The 15433-nt window shown below is 41.8% G+C and overlaps 2 protein-coding genes across 5 annotated transcripts in view; both read right to left on the bottom strand.

The window, feature by feature from the left end:
* Positions 1–8921, bottom strand: part of LOC125015982 (ankyrin repeat and IBR domain-containing protein 1-like) — a 32776-nt gene extending 23855 nt beyond the window's left edge. Inside the window, exons 1-6 of one of the 3 annotated variants that reach the window (XM_047598123.1) lie at positions 8737–8921; positions 8499–8579; positions 3974–4255; positions 2918–3218; positions 2516–2698; positions 915–1032 (exon numbers count right to left, since the gene is read on the bottom strand). In XM_047598123.1, the coding sequence (XP_047454079.1) occupies positions 915–1032; positions 2516–2698; positions 2918–3218; positions 3974–4161 (790 nt within the window). In that variant the 5' untranslated portion in view covers positions 4162–4255; positions 8499–8579; positions 8737–8921. Of the gene's footprint in view, positions 1–914; positions 1033–2515; positions 2699–2917; positions 3219–3973; positions 4256–4363; positions 4860–8498; positions 8580–8736 lie in introns of those variants that run through there. The other 2 variants (XM_047598122.1, XM_047598124.1) reach the window with 2 other exon arrangements.
* A 960-nt stretch (positions 8922–9881) lies between these two features.
* eomesb (eomesodermin homolog b) lies at positions 9882–15187 on the bottom strand. Of its 2 annotated transcripts, XM_047597614.1 has the most exons (8): positions 14961–15187; positions 13471–13722; positions 13057–13362; positions 12784–12938; positions 12401–12522; positions 11760–11918; positions 11452–11513; positions 9882–11280 (listed from the first exon to the last, which is right to left on the bottom strand). In XM_047597614.1, the coding sequence occupies exons 2-8, from the start codon at positions 13578–13580 to the stop codon at positions 10494–10496; spliced, it is 1701 nt and encodes a 566-aa protein (XP_047453570.1). In that variant the 5' UTR covers positions 13581–13722; positions 14961–15187; the 3' UTR covers positions 9882–10493. The 2 variants fall into 2 exon arrangements, with proteins under 2 accessions (XP_047453570.1, XP_047453569.1); XM_047597613.1 differs by having other exon boundaries at positions 13057–13722; positions 14961–15186.
* Positions 15188–15433: the final 246 nt, after the last annotated feature.

Below are 15433 nucleotides of genomic sequence, written 5' to 3'. Positions count from 1 at the left end.
CAGTTAAAAAAAAATGATGGCTTGAGGTTGAAAATCAAATCAAAACTTAACTGACTTAAAACCTTTGTGTCATAGTTTGAGTTGAGAGCAGTTTTATTTTTTTCTTTAAAGGTGAGCTGTGAAATATGATTTGCCTAACAAAGTTGTTTGTGGCAACAGATGTGGCAACAGTTGTGGCAACAGATGATTTTTGAGACCTTTCATACCTTTATTTGACAGTGGCAGTGAAGAGAGACAGAAAATCTTGGGGTGAGGATATGACATGCAATAAAGAGAGCAAGCTAGAATATTGTCTCTGTTTATGGTGTGTCTGCTGAACCAGATGAGCTTTTGGGACGGTTCCCATTTGATCATCTTTGATATACAAATGACACAGAATTAATGTTTCAACTTTGCTGAGGTTCAAATAACAAGTTAGATATAAAATTAGAATCACAGATTCCAAATTAGGCGGCCGCTTATTACCCCCCTTTCAGGAGTTTCTGGTGTTTTACTTCACTATTGAAGTGGGTGGCGTCCTCACGGCAAGATCCCAAAACCTCACCTTCGGAACAAAGTTCGTAGATGCCCATGGGCATGCAAGAGATTTAGAAAGATTCCACTGAGAGGGAAATCATCTATCTATCAAGTTTAGAAATGTGCAGGTCCAGGACATTTTCCCAAAAGCAGAACGTTTGATGCAGAAAAGACTCCAAGAACCCAACATATCATTGCAGGTAACTCTCGTGGGTTACTTTTGGAACCCCTGAAACTGTTGGTGTCAATGTTTATGCATCTATTTATATCAAATGTTTGCTTCACCAAATAGGATGATAAAGCCCCTAATTTCCATAAGACAAATTTCCCAGTGCCAACAACTTGAAGGGCATGCAGACACTCTAAATCTGTGTGTGTGTGTGGTAGATTGATAGTACCGTGAGCACGCAGCAGTGCTTCAGCAGTGAAAAGTGGAGCTTGTAGCATGTCCGCTGTCTCCACTATCAGCATGTCCTTCAGCCTCCGCAGGTCCTGAGGCCGCAAGCCCTCATACAACTAGAGAAGAGGGGTCAGAGACAAGAGAGGAGCACAGGAGGATAATGAGAAGAGAATAAAAGATGAGTGGATATGAAGAAAGGTGAGGCAGCAAAAAACAAAGGGGCAGGTTGCCAGAAAAAAAAAACAAAAAACAAAACAAGAAGGGGTGAGATCAGAAGAAAGAAAGAAATGAGAGTCAGAGATCTTAAGTATTAAAAGCACTTCAAAGACAATTGCTGATGCATGACTTAACCAAAATGACTTAGCCAGTGAGCTAAGTGAGTAATGGGAGTCACATGCTTTATACCACACTGTCTTTTGTGTGACTAATTTGTGTGTGTGTTCTGTCCTCACAATGAGTGTTGTTAGATAAGTAGCCAACTAAGTCATAAAAAAGAGGCGACTTTTCTTGGATTACTTAAGTTTCCTTCTTTTAATTGTAGAACTGTAGAGACACAAAACATAGCAACTATATTATTATTTTACACCACGGCCTTATTCTTATTGACAACTGAAATGTCTCCAAAGTAAAACTGCATAGTCACTGAATGACTTGCTATGTATCAACTTATTAAATTTGCAAATTGAAATGATCTGGTCATGGTTTCTAGTACTTACTTTGGATGCAAACTCTCACAGACGAATCATATCCAACGCATCAATGAAGAAAAGACAATCTGCAACTATGCAAAACTTGCACAGACCATTAAGACTTGTATGTCAATTTGAGGCCGTAGCTATGGCAACAATACAGCACATGTTGACATGTAGCTGACCTGCATCTCCCCAGAAATGTAACTGTGATAGGTCAACTCGGCAGTGGTGTGTTTTCGCTTTAGTATTTCCGGTTGCTTCTCCTTCTCCGCAATTTTCAAATTGATTGTTTCGGATCATTAAGGATGGACCATATCAAAGCAGGAAGTTGAAACAAAAGTTAACCCAGCCGGCAAAAAAACACACAGCGCCCCCTAGTGTTTTGGTGGTGTTTTTACTAAGGGAGCCAAACTGATGAGCTCCTGGCTTGTTGACTACATGTGTAGATTACAATGTCCTGCAGTACTCTAAAGCCTTAAGTGCATGTAAACACACTGGGTGTATTTGAATCCAACCAAAGCATCTGCTGGTGAAGAATGTGAACAATCACAGCGAAACGTTAAACATTACACTATAGTCAATTAGTGTCTGGTTCCAAGAGAAAATTACAGATACACAAACTAAATAGTTTCAGTTCTCACAAAATATGTCTCCTGAGTTCAGGAGATTGTTAATTAAAGGTTGCTCAAAAGGAAAATAATACTTGAAGTGTTTTTAATTGTGTAGTGGGTTGGGACACCTATCTCAAAATAGTTGTATTTGAAAGTGAAATAATAATTACAAAAGCTGCTTTGTGGCCTTTTTCAATGGGGTTTGTACCAAAGTTTGATACTTGCAACGCCGCGACACCAGCTGAGGGTGACAAAGTCAAATCTGTATACCCACTGCCTCTTGTGTTATTCTGTACCTCTCGACGGTCAAGGGCTGCATACTCTGCCTCTATACCCTCCGCCTCAGGGGCAAGAGAGAAGACCATCTGCGACTCCAGGCGCAGGGCCAACTCCTTGTGGTGCTGCTTCTCTGCACAGTCACATGGAGTCTCGCGGTTTTCGTTCTCCGCAAACAGGTCTGCTTCTCTCTGTACTAGGAGCTGAGAAAGTAAAAGCAAGAGGAGAATTTCACTTTCTAGCTACATAATAAGACATGTAGTTAGAAAAACTTAACATCAGTCAAAGGAAGTGTTGCATAATTATGGAAATATTATGAGCAATGCTTTTATTGTAAACTGCTCTAATGATTTCACTGATCTATACCTTAAAATGCCACGCTAGAAAATATTTTACATTAGCCGTGAATTTTGCAGTCTCACCTCAACACAAGTCTTCATGCCAGAAGCAGCAGCGTAGTGCAGACAGGTGTTTTTCTTGTTGTCGGTAGCGTTGACATCAGCAGTCTCATACTCGCCATGGTCCAGCTTTGCTCCGGTCCACACCAGGATGATTTGCAGACATTCGGCCCGACGATGTTCATCTTCATACGGCCGTGAGATCCGCGGCTGCAGCGCCCCCTCTGAGGTCAGGATCTGGGGTCCCATGCAGAGAAGGTGCAGAGATGTCTCATTGTGCACATTACGCTTGTTAGGATTGCCATCCTTGCTTAGCAGAAAAGACCTGGAAGAATGAGACGGGAATCACGGTTAATTTCAATATTTTGGCTTTTGTTTGAGCAAGCCAACACATTGTAGTTGCATTTTTGCTTTGGAGTTGTTGAATTATTTGGCCGACAACCTTTTAACCATCTGACAAACCAAAAAAAAAGTGGAAATATATAAATAAATACTTTGAAATATTTTACATGAAATCTACAGTATTACGAAAAGAGACCCATGTAGAAATGGAAGTTACAACTGATTTTCTGAGTGGAAACTACAATAATATGAATTATATCTTATCTCCAGTAACATAGCCTCCTTTACTTTTTATCTCCTGCTATTTGAAAGTCACACAAGCATTTTCTTTTTTAAATCCGGTGGGAATGCAAAAATTGTGCTGTTAGTGTAGATATAATGGGGCCTGAGTGGAATAAAGAAAAGCACACGCAAGGATGTACGATGGGAAGCTCTTGGAAACCCATTCTATTCCAACCCAGCGTGTTGCATTCCTGAGAGCCGCTAACAGATGGCTATGTGGAGAGACAGATGGGACAGAGACATATAGAGACAAAACATGAAAGATTTTCTCTTTTCCCTTGCGATACAGCAGTACTGAATTACATGGAACCAGCTCGTCAGAAGACAAGTGCTCAAAGGGACATTTCACAAAAAGCTCAACCGAGCCTGGATATACATCGATAGCGTTGATAGTGTGTACAGTATGACTGCTTGCTTGTTTATTTGATTTTTATCTGGGACATATCATATCCTGACCTGAGTAGGCGTGCCATGGCGTGCCGGGCAGCATAGTGCAGTGGAGTGTTGTGCTGGTAGGACTCTCCATATGTAGAGTTAGGATCCAGAGCCTCCTTGAATTGTGGGTTGGTCTCATAAAGCGTGCAGGCTAGCACCTCGTCCCCGTTGATAAGAGCCTTTCGGAACTTGGTCGCCGTGTTCCCCATTTCTTCTCTCGCCGTGGGCTTGAGCTCTGACTGACACGGCAGCCTCTGAAGTCTTGAGCCTGTTCAAGTCCAATAAGTCAGCATACTGGATGTCCTAAGGAAAAGAATAAAAAACAGGAGTGAAATTCCCTTAAATTCCCTGTACAACAACACCTCAACTAGGAAACTGTTAAATATTACAATAATCCAAAATCATTATCACTGTTTCAAGAAAAGCAGTCCTGCATCTTCACGGTTGCTCGGACTGCTCTGCCACCAGCGCCTGTGTCAACATCACCATTGCCCTGTAAACCACCTCCCCGTGTTGTTTTTTTTTTTTTGTTTTTTTCTTTCGGATAACACAACACGGTGAGAACAAAGCTCACACAGAGCAAAAGACAAGACTTCCCCTGGCATCACCAGGAGCTTCCGCCTCTCTGTGCCAATGCTGCCCGTCCCACAGAGGCCAGGACTCATCCTGAAGCAAGGTATCCTCAGCTGAAGAACAACATGCAGCGAGTCAGCATTCCGCACCATATGTTCACGACTGGTCGGGCCGTAACATGCTCGTATGTATTTTTGGTAAGACGCCGCAGAAGTCTACATAACAGCACTTCCTTTGGTGCAATAGGTGCGTAACTACATGACACTAAAATTCTGACCACCATACAAATCCTTGATGTAGACAAGTTACTCCAAAGGACAAAGAATGCTTCCCGAAAACCTCTCGGGGCATATTAATGTAGTAGTAAGTGAAATTTGTTTCATTTTCAACACAGATATATGGAGGATATAGGATAGGATATATGCAAATACTTAGACCTGTGTTAGATAATAATCTGATACTGTTCTTGTGAATTTGTAGCTCTGGAACCACTCTGTGGAAACCATACACATAGAACCTGGGGTTACAACATCTAAAAATATCAATGGAAAGAACGTGCAATGTATAAATGTACAAGGCAGAATTTGCCTTTCATGGCAGCACAAACAGTGAAGCAGAAGCACTTAAAAGGAAGGATGTTGTGGCTGATCTTAATTTTTGAGAAGGAGGAACAGTCGTCTCAGTAAGATATTTGACTAGTTAGCTGCTAGCATTAGTGAACAACTTACTTATAAATGCAAACCTTAGCTTAAGGCTAGCAATGACAATTTCATTAGCCTCAGCACACATAGGTTATGTGTGTGGCATGTTAGAATAGGAAATATGGTAACGCCAGTGTCTTATAATGCTAACATGACAGTGCTAAAAAAATATGTTCCTCTTCAATGGACGACTTTGTTAGCAAGGCAACAACATGCACACCTCGTCAAGCAAATGTTCTGACTCAAGCAGTTTGGAACAGGTTGGTGGTGACAGACATGAGACCTTTGCCCATGGTTGACGATCAAAGTTTCAGAGAGATGATCAAGTAGTTCAACCCACAACACTACCTACCAGTCTGATCCACTTCACCACACCGATGGAAAAGAGATATGATACAACCTTTGAGAAGGTTAGTCTCTCTGTCTCTGTTTTATTGACTTGAATGTATTAAAACAATATTGCTAAAGCAACAATAACAGATAGTGAAATAAATAACTGATAATAAACAATAGCAACAATGTACTATCATCTTAATTGTCTTTAAGATATGTGCAAATTAAAAAATAAATACTTTAGGCTGGAAGTTGTATAAGAGCGGCTGCATGTCAGCACGATAAGCTGCAATTTCCGTATGATCCGATTGGTCAACTAATCACAAAAATCATCAGTGACTAGTCAATTATCAAGATAATTGTTGCAATTGTTGCATGTGGCAGATCCAAGGTGGCTGTAATGAGGGTCTTTGTTGATGACTGGGCGGCAGTCAGAGGCCAAGTAGTTGAATAATTTTAAACATTCCACCTTCACCTACACCCACAAGCAGGTGCAGAACAACTATACTGTGAATACTAAATGCCACTAGCATGTGGCACATATAGTACAATCTGGATCCATTCCTTTCTGAAAATCCACCCTGAGCAAAGTAATTGCAACTACCCACCTTTAGGTACAGGTGTGAACACAGCCAAGACATATAGAGGAGGCCCAACACATTATAAAAGTTTGTAGTTCGGTTACAGTAGGTAGCGAGGTGCTACCTCTACTACAGCCCAAATAATGTCTGTGTTTATTTGCATACAGCGAGTTGAACTGAGGTATGGGTGCATTTCAGTGCCAGGTGTGACCAAAGGTACAGCACATAATGCTGGATACTTGTGACTGGATTACCCAGTAAGCATTTTGAAGCTAGGACTGAACAGATCCGTCTCGCTGAGCGGAGCCAGAATCTGGGCGCTTTTGGAAAAGATAATGCACTTGACATACTCGACATACACCAATCAGCCACATTAAAACCACTGACGGGAGAAGTAAATAACATTGATTATCTTGTAGCGATACAATGCTTTGCTGGGAAACTTTTGGATCCGGCGTTCATGTGGACGTTACTTAGACGCGTCCCACCTAGATCAGACCGGGCACCCCCACCCCATACCAATGACCCTCCTCCTCCAAAAACAGCACAAAACATAGGACCCAAATACCCCACTAACAACATTCTGTTGCCAGACACCGCAGGACACCCTCAAAAGACTCGTGTCTATTCTCTGATGGGTCAGAACTGTTTTGGAGGCCTACACAAACATTAGTAAGGTGGTCATAATGTTATGCCTGATAAGGGGGTGAATGATAACGTCATTAACACCAGAGTTACCAACGGTTTTTAATATTTTTCAACACTTATTTAACTTTTACATTCTCATGTTTACCTTATTTCAAGGCAGTGGAAAGCAAGACAGTTTTGGCAGATGCTAAACTGCCAACTGCATCATTATTATTACTATTATCATTAACCATACTGGTACCCGGTATTTGCAAGTGGTTACTGGTAAAAAAAAAAAAAAGAAAAAGAAAAAAAGACCGGAGGCTGTGGATGTGCCCAACACACCTATCTAGTCAGCGAATCTTTACTAAGTAAGGAAGATAAGAACACAAAAGCATCAAATTCCAGGAAATTCTTAGAACCTCAGGTAGCTTTCTGTCAATATATTACTCACTGTAACTCTGGGACTTTCCTAAGTTGTGAGGTGCACACTTTCTTTTTAGACGCAGAGGTAGAATCCAGACTGACTTAAAATATGTCCACAATAGTTTATCAAGGTCTCCTCTGAGAAGTCCGTTAATATGAATAGTTTGTCGTTCGTTCTCCAGACAACTGACAAATGCTGTGTATATAACAACGTTTTAAGGTCATAAGATCCTGCCATCATTTAGAATAGTATACAATGTCTTTAAGGTCTTTACTTCCTGCCACTGTTACGCTCCACAATGGACATTCGTAATATATTGTAACATTATTACACCACAAGGTTCAACACTTTCACCGTTCACTACTTACTCTGTACTATGTACAACTTAATATCCACAATTAAGGCAACTTAAGGCCCCTCTCAAGTGCCACAGAAGTACTGGAAGTAAAATAATTGTTTAAAAAAAAACAGATAAATATAATATGTACAAAATATACAACATTAACATGACAAAACAATTGCTTTCACGCATAACAATGAGTCACTGTTGTTGCAACATCACATGAAATTCTTGCACTTGTATGTGTTGCACACTGTTGTGAGAAATGATTGCACATGTTTGCACATATAAAGTTATAACACATTTGCACATATGGAATTAATGCACGGGCGTATTGCACGTTGTTATGAGAATTATTGTGTGAATTATCGCACGTTCACTATTGCTATTTCTTTTGGATGTAACATAACAATTATAGGTTAGGTATAGGTATCTCTAGGTTAACCTGCCTTGCATCAAGGAAATGTGTGTCAAGCCTGTGCCACATGAGCAGAGATAAGAGGCACAATCACAGGGCCAAACAAACAATGTCCCACCTCGGTGGACACATGATCTTTGAAAAAGAGTTATATAACCTCATAAATGATAACACAAACGGCTCGCTGGGGTTACTCTCCAAACCTTTAACTAATTAACCCATTTGACAATAGTTAACGACACTCCCCCCCTTGTTCACAGTGCCATCCAAGCACATCTAACTACAGCTGCCTGACAGTAACAACACGCCTCAACAACACAACAGTCCAGCAGTTTTTTTTGTTTTGTTTTGTTTTGTTTTTTTTGTTGGTAGCGGCCACTTGTCACCAAACTCCCCCATGCAGGCCTTTTCTCCACGTCGTGTGGTGTCTACCGTGTTCGCTAGCTGGAACCGACAGCTCTATGTGGCGTGGTGTTAAGTAGTGTTACAGTCCTCCCTCCATTAGGCTTTGTTTTGTTTCTGGATGATAACAAAACAGTCACCGACCTTAGACAGCGGTAGCGGCGAGACACTCCCGTTTGTTGACAGCGCCGGGGGTTAATCACAAGACACAACGCTGCTCGCTAGCTGTATATTATTAAAAAACAAAACAAAAAACATCATGACGCTGGCGTCTGCGTTGACTAACGTCAGTGCATACGCTCGCTGGCGGCTACCGAGCTATCGTCGTGCTAGCACAGTTGGTAAACTCGCTAAACAGTGGATAACAAGTATTCCGACTTACGCAGATGACACGTCTCGCTTTGTAGACCCTGTCGTGTGCTTTAATTGTCAAACGCAAGCGCAAAAGCGGAGTGTTTCGTCGTTAAGTGAGGCAATCCTCCTCTATAAATAATGTGAGCTCAGAGCGGTGACGCTAAACCCCCCCGCTCTCTGACTGCTAGTGGGTTGCCAGGTTTCAGTACAACCCCCCGAAACAGGACAGGCGGAGAAAGACGTGCCTCGTTGTTTTTGTTTTTCCGCTTTGTCTTGAACACCACGGCTTTTCACTTGCTACATCATCTAAAACGTGCACTGCCTTTGTGATATTTTGTACTGGACGTGCAGCGGCCAAATAAGCGCACTTTATTTTGCATGACAGTCCAAGGGAAGGGAATAAGTAACGTTATTTTTGCATATGTGTGTTGAAATAAGAAAAAAGAAAGAAAAAAATCTATACAGAGATTATGTGACACATGTTTGTTTTTGCATTATGTTACACGCACTCAATCACCGCCACAACTCAACAGGCTGTTGTAGTGAAGGATTCATGGCCGCCCGTGCAGTTACAGATACTGGCCACTAGAGTGCGACAAAGTCCGGTGAATACAAACACGCCGTCACACTCTTGCGCATGTGCTGTTTCTGTGCCGCTACAAACCTATAAAATGTATAGTACACACTGTCCTATATGAAACTCTCCTTTGTGTATTTTATAGTTTTAGGTTTGTGTTCAAACAGCGTGTGAAACCTGACCATTCAACCTTATGATCATTTCGGCTGCTGCGGTTTGTAACACTGTTGAATTTTACGCGTATGGTGTTATACTCAAACCCTTTTATTATTGTTGACACCCCCTCCCATTTTAGTTAGTGTGCTAGCGCAAATAACATGAACACTACTTTTGTGCTTTAATTCAGTCCTGTTTAACAGCACCACATACTGCATCCTCCTTGGATTACCACATTTCTGATGCTTTTTCAACATACATTAAACATTGTAACAGCTGTGAAGACGGATTAACTGCAGGACTGTTGGCTTGCATTCATTCTCACCCCCACGAACTGGCAGGTTAGTGTATGGAGCTATTCTATACAATTTTGTCAATCATTACAAATTTTTGACCATTACATTCAAGTGCTAAACAAAAATATGGAACGTACACTAGGCTAGGACACGTGGAGTGCTTTAATTAAATCAAAAATAATCACTTAGATATTCCATAGAACACGTATGTCTTTTATTATCAAATATCTGAACTTTTGCAGGGAAGGTATATACAGCATACTATACTCACATTTAAAGAGTGCACACATCTCAAGAACAGACCTTGAATAAATAATCTGTAAACACACAATCTCAGTGAAAAGGTACATACGTAAATGTCTGCAACGATAAAACACTGTTTAAGAAAATTGGGGCACTTTAAACAGATGCTTTGGCACTTTTCAAAATTCCAAAACACCTAGTCGCAGAAATCAGTGGCTTAAAATATACAGTCCAGTGACAGGGATCAACAATGTAAGCCCTCGAGATGCTCATTGTGCTGCATGCATCTCTTCACCAATCTTGTTTAATGGCGTCGTGTTTTAATGTGTCCTCGATATTTCCTGTGTTGTCACAACAGTAATGAGACAGCAACATCTCCACTTTCAAAGCATGGTAATGATGCTCACATAACCATTTTTCTTTTTTTCTTTTTTTTTTAAAAAAAAGCAAAATAATATATTTTATTCAGATGATAGATAAAACTAGGCCTTCTTTTTCAGAGACAAAAAAAGTTCACGGGTTTGTGTAAAAGGAGTAGTACGCAGCCATGCCTTTAGATGGGGGCGCGTCCTTGCTGTAGGAGCTATTGTTGGTGGCAGCGGAGGCTAAATCCTCACACTTGGTGTTGGTGGGTGAGTCCTCTGCGCTTGGGCCATTGAGAGACAAGCGCCTTCGCTTGCAGGCCATGGCGTAGGAATCGGCCTTCTCCAAGGAAAGCGTTGATGACTGTGTCTCTGTCCAGGAGGTGATCAGTGCTCCAGTGCCATTCACCTCTTCCTCAATCTGTGGTTTAACTTTGTCTGAGTCTTCTGGGAACCCAGTCGTGGGACTGGGCCTGGGAGACCATGGCAGACTGGGAGTCACCTTTCTTTGGTATGCAGCTCTGGACCCCCACCCGGGTGACATGGTGGTGAAAGGAGAGTCTGGGTAGTAGCTGAGTGCATGAGACGTTTGCATGGACAGAGATTTGATACCATACGGAAGCAGGGGGCTTGAGTATTCCCCCTCGTAGGGTGTCAGGTCTAGCTTGTTGCCGGTACCAGTGCAGTTTCCCCCTTGCTGCATAGAGGTGACAAACCACCGCTGCGAAGCGCCGTCTTCTGTTTGAGGTGAGAGGAGCGTGTTGGTCTGGGGCACGGCTCTCTCGCTGTTGTAGAAGCGATTCTGCGGTAGGTTGTTGACAAACTGGTCCTGGAAGAGGGGCTGCATCGTGTAGCGGGCACCGGGGACAATCTGGTGGGCACGGGGAGAGTCGGTTGGAGATGGCGTGAGACGGTCGTTCTCTGACGCGGTGTACATCCTGCAAAATACAAGGAGTCCTGAACATGAGGTCACGGCGGAAGTGCAGCATGTGGGAAGAAAAGCGACTAGTTTCACAATGAGTTGACACACACAAACACAGGATGATCTATTCCTGTGCTCTGGTTACAACTGATGAGCAATGCATGACAAAGGTGTGTGAAATACTCACGAATCATAGTTGTCTCTGAATCCTTTGGCAAAGGGGTTGTGATCAATTTTCAACTGTGTGATCTAAAACAGAAAAGAAAAGTATTTTGCAATGCTATCATACGTACTACAGACCACATGCATGTCAACCTCCACAAATAAATGACAGCTGATTAAAGTTATTAGTTATTTGCCCACAAATTAGTGTGTATTACAAGTTGATAAAAACTAAACATGGATTTAATGGGCTTTCTACAAATGGTGTGAGGGTGCAAGAGCAGCCACGAAAACACTTGGTAATTGGTAGTTTGTTTTTCCTCCCATACTTACATCAGTGTTCTGGTAGGCAGTGACCGCTATAAACTGTGTCTCTGGAAAACTGAAGCACTGAGTCTTAAGGTCGCTGTTCACGTCCTCCACGCCATCCTCCGTCACCTCCACAATGTGCAGCCGAGGCTGGTACTTATGAAGCGATTGCAAGACGATCATCTAAATGAAAAAAAAAAGAACAAACAAAAACACAAAAACAAAAAAACGCTTATTATATACGTTTATATTAATTATACACACGATGAATTTGGGCAAAAGAAATTATTATTTTCTACAAACATTTTGGATCCATTGCGCACAACTTAAGTTGAACTTTTAATTTGAGCGAAGTTAATTGTTGATCATACGACATCAGCTTGCGTGCGCTTTAAACCCCGTAATGCATTTCCTTCCCAGCACGTTTAAAATAAATAAATAAATAAATAAAAGCTAGCGCCATATTAAATGATGTAAAACTATTATTTGTGCATTCATTTAATAATTGCGCATACAAGCGAAAATATTTTATCAAACTAAATTTCTTGTGATAGAAGTCAAAAAACTATAACAACTAATAAGTAAATAAATAAATTTACATGTTAATGCAGTATCAATGCAATTGCGTTCATTTATACATTTATTTATTTTACTTATCGCCGTACCTGGGACGTGCTGTGACTGGTTCCTTTGTTGTTGGTGAGTTTTAGTTTGCTGAAGGAGATTTCTTGTCTCATCCAGTGGGCCCCTGTGTTTGGGGACTCTGGATGGATGTAGACTTTGTTCCCTGAAATTAAAACGTGAATTTCACACATCGACGTGGGTCATTTATTTATTTATTTATTTTTATAAAATAAGAACAATAAAATAAAACCCATATGATAAAGAAACGAAAGACATTTCTTTTTTCAAAAGCCATACTCTTAAAACAAAGCTTGCAAATTATTTTGTCCTACAAGTAATAATAATTTGCATTTTTCTTTCTGATTGAGACGTGGAAATGTTGAATTAAAATGAAACAAAAAAAAAAAAACATCCGAATGACTACCTTGACTGTTGTTGTCAGCTTTCCCGCAGGTCACCCACTTGCCACCCTGAAATCTCCAGTGGTTTGGATCTGCCAACACCACCTCCACAAACACATTATAGTGCGCTGCCACACTGAGACCGGCTATGTTAAAACTGAGGAAGGGAAACATCCGCCTGCAAAGGGGACAAAAGATAATAAAATAAGCGAACAGTCGCACATATTTTTGGAAATCTGAAACCCGAAAAAAAAAACTTAAGTGATCTGCGGAAAGTTTCATTCCTCCTCTCTCACCTGCCCTGCTTGGTGATGATCATCTCGGTTTGGTGCCGGTGAAACTTGAGCCACAGTGGTCGGTTGCAGAGGTAGACCTGGGCCCTCATTCCGGGCCCTCCGGTGGGCAGAGCCATGTTGCCGAGAGCGGACCCTGAGCCGGTGTAAGGAGGGTAGATGCAGCCGGGGCTCTGCCCGAGCTGGTAAGCCGGGCTGAAGTGACTGCGCCCGGAGGCCGATGAGGAAAATCCCGCGGGAGGCAACACGGAGCCCAAGTGGAGAGATGAGGGATACCTGCCAGCGCTGGACGGGGTGTAAACCGTCCCACTGGGGGTATAAGGAATAAAAGAGCAGGGGTTCGCTGTGTCTGGGCTTTGCTTAGAAATCGTGGGTGGCATGTAGTACCGCTCTGCACCCATCACATGCTCTGTGTACCTGTTGCTTGCGCCAGGATCATCCCCATCCCCAGTCGGAGACTTGCGCCTCTCATCCGCTGCGTCTTTCGCTGAAGGGTATGCGCTGCTTTCTCCTTCGCCGCCGAGCATGGTTAATTTCTTTATTTGATCCCAGATGAAAGTTCTTTTTTTTGTCCCAATGATGTCCCTCCGCCTCAGAAGACACTAAAATCGCTTTTGGTTTTGTTTAATGTCAGCTACCTCCTGCTTCCTCTGCAGCCAAGGCTCTGCGCTGTATTGAGACAAGCGAATTCTGGTTAAGGGAAACTTATCTGCAATCATTGAGCCACCGCAGACTCTAACACGAATGCAAAAGTGTCACCTCATATGTGAGATCTTTGTGGAAAGTGACCGTCATATCTGTAAGGATCGTTGTGGGCGTATGGGGCTGTGGTTTCAAGACGCCAAACGTGTGCTGATATATTTCAGCCATTGTCAAAAACAGTAACTTTTGTGAAGAAAGAAAAAAAAAGTCAAGGAGGCTCTCCTCCTTTTCTCTGTTTTAAAATCATAAGCACACAGAAATAATCTGCTGCATGCAGTGTAAAAGACACAATATCATATTTTTCAAGCTTTCAAATATGTTCAGGTAAAGGCCTGTTAATGACAAATGTGCACCCGCTATAACGTAATGCCTCAATTATTGGGACAGTTCTGGTTAATACCATAATAAAGGCACCATGGTGAATGGTAGTTTATCTGGATAATATTGGAGAAGGCTGCTTCGAGGTAAGAGCCAGTTTCTTGTAAATCATATGACAAACCTGAAACGTTGCACAGATTTGTTGGGGGTAGTTGTGTGGTGTAAAACTAAAGTGAAAACTCGCCCACGAGTCTAGAAATCCGTGGTATATTTACTATCTAACTAAATCGCCGATACAGCCTTAGTTTCCATTAAAACAAATAGGCTGTGGGTGCTACTTTTCAAATCCCATTTTGAAAAAAAAAAAGGGTCAAATTTGACATCACATAACAGTATTTTTTTTTTTTTTTTTTTGCAAAGACAAAAAAGAAAAGAAAATGCAAACGGGAAACCAGTTTCATAGTGAAATTGTAAACAAACGTGTTAGGTCTCTTTGTAATAGATAATCCTGTTATTATTCGGAGTTAATGAATTTGCATTCATTCAATTCTGATACGTCTCTTCGTCCCAATGGGATAGGCGACGTTAAAAAAGGAAACAGCCAATTATTTTTCCGTCTGAAGAATCCTGTGATGTTTCTTGGATCAGACAGTCACAAGTGAGAAGTGATGGCAGCAACCAATTCCATCTTGACAAAAGAAATGAATCAAGGTGTATGAACAAATAGACGGGTTTAATGTGGCGTGACTCCCTGTAAACAACTCTATAATTAATTGTTATTCTATTTAAAAATCTAAGTATGGAAAAGTTTTCATTAAACATCAATAAAAAAAAGTTGTAGACAAATTGGTTAGACGCAAAGAATCAATTGCAATAAATAAACTTACCAAACGACTGTTGCTCCTGGTTCCGTTGTTAAATCAGGTGCAAGGGCCACGAAGTAGCAAATAAAACTTATCTCAGACAACGTCAGAGTGCATATGAATCTGTGCGCCTGACTTAATACCAGAGCGTGACATGATGTTGTGTTCTGGGGTCGAATGAAGGAGTAGGCTATACAGTGCCGCATGAGCCATGTGGAGGCGGACTGATCCGAGAGCAGAGACGCAGCGCCGCTTTCACCGCCGCGCACTCCCTGTGGCCATGACGCACAGACAGCAGCCAAATACCCCCCCACCCTCCGATCAACAGGGGAGGGGCAGGGGATTCTCAGCGTTACAGTCAAGGTGTGTACAATGCTGCTTCCAAATCCATCCGGTGACTTGTTTACTTCTTGTCAGCTTCACAAAGACATCCCCGCGATAGCATTAGAGGGTTTCTGGAGGAGTTTATTGTGACCGTTTGTTTGCTATTTATATGT

This window comes from Mugil cephalus, chromosome 11, assembly GCF_022458985.1.
Source record: "Mugil cephalus isolate CIBA_MC_2020 chromosome 11, CIBA_Mcephalus_1.1, whole genome shotgun sequence".
In the NCBI taxonomy this organism is placed as follows: domain Eukaryota; kingdom Metazoa; phylum Chordata; class Actinopteri; order Mugiliformes; family Mugilidae; genus Mugil; species Mugil cephalus.
Note: the sequence above shows the minus strand (reverse complement) of the source record. Positions and strands in the feature narration are given on the sequence as shown.

What these genes read in the sequence shown, in the direction of transcription:
- eomesb (XM_047597613.1), bottom strand. Translation starts at nt 13,580, where the DNA reads ATGCTCGGCGGCGAAGGAGAAAGCAGCGCATACCCTTCAGCGAAAGAC. An exon ending in CCAGTCACAGCACGTCCCAG is followed by an intron (nt 11,919 to 12,400) that starts GTACGGCGATAA and finishes TTTTTCATTTAG; the next exon opens with ATGATCGTCTTGCAATCGCT. An exon ending in CTGCCTACCAGAACACTGAT is followed by an intron (nt 11,514 to 11,759) that starts GTAAGTATGGGA and finishes TTTCTGTTTTAG; the next exon opens with ATCACACAGTTGAAAATTGA.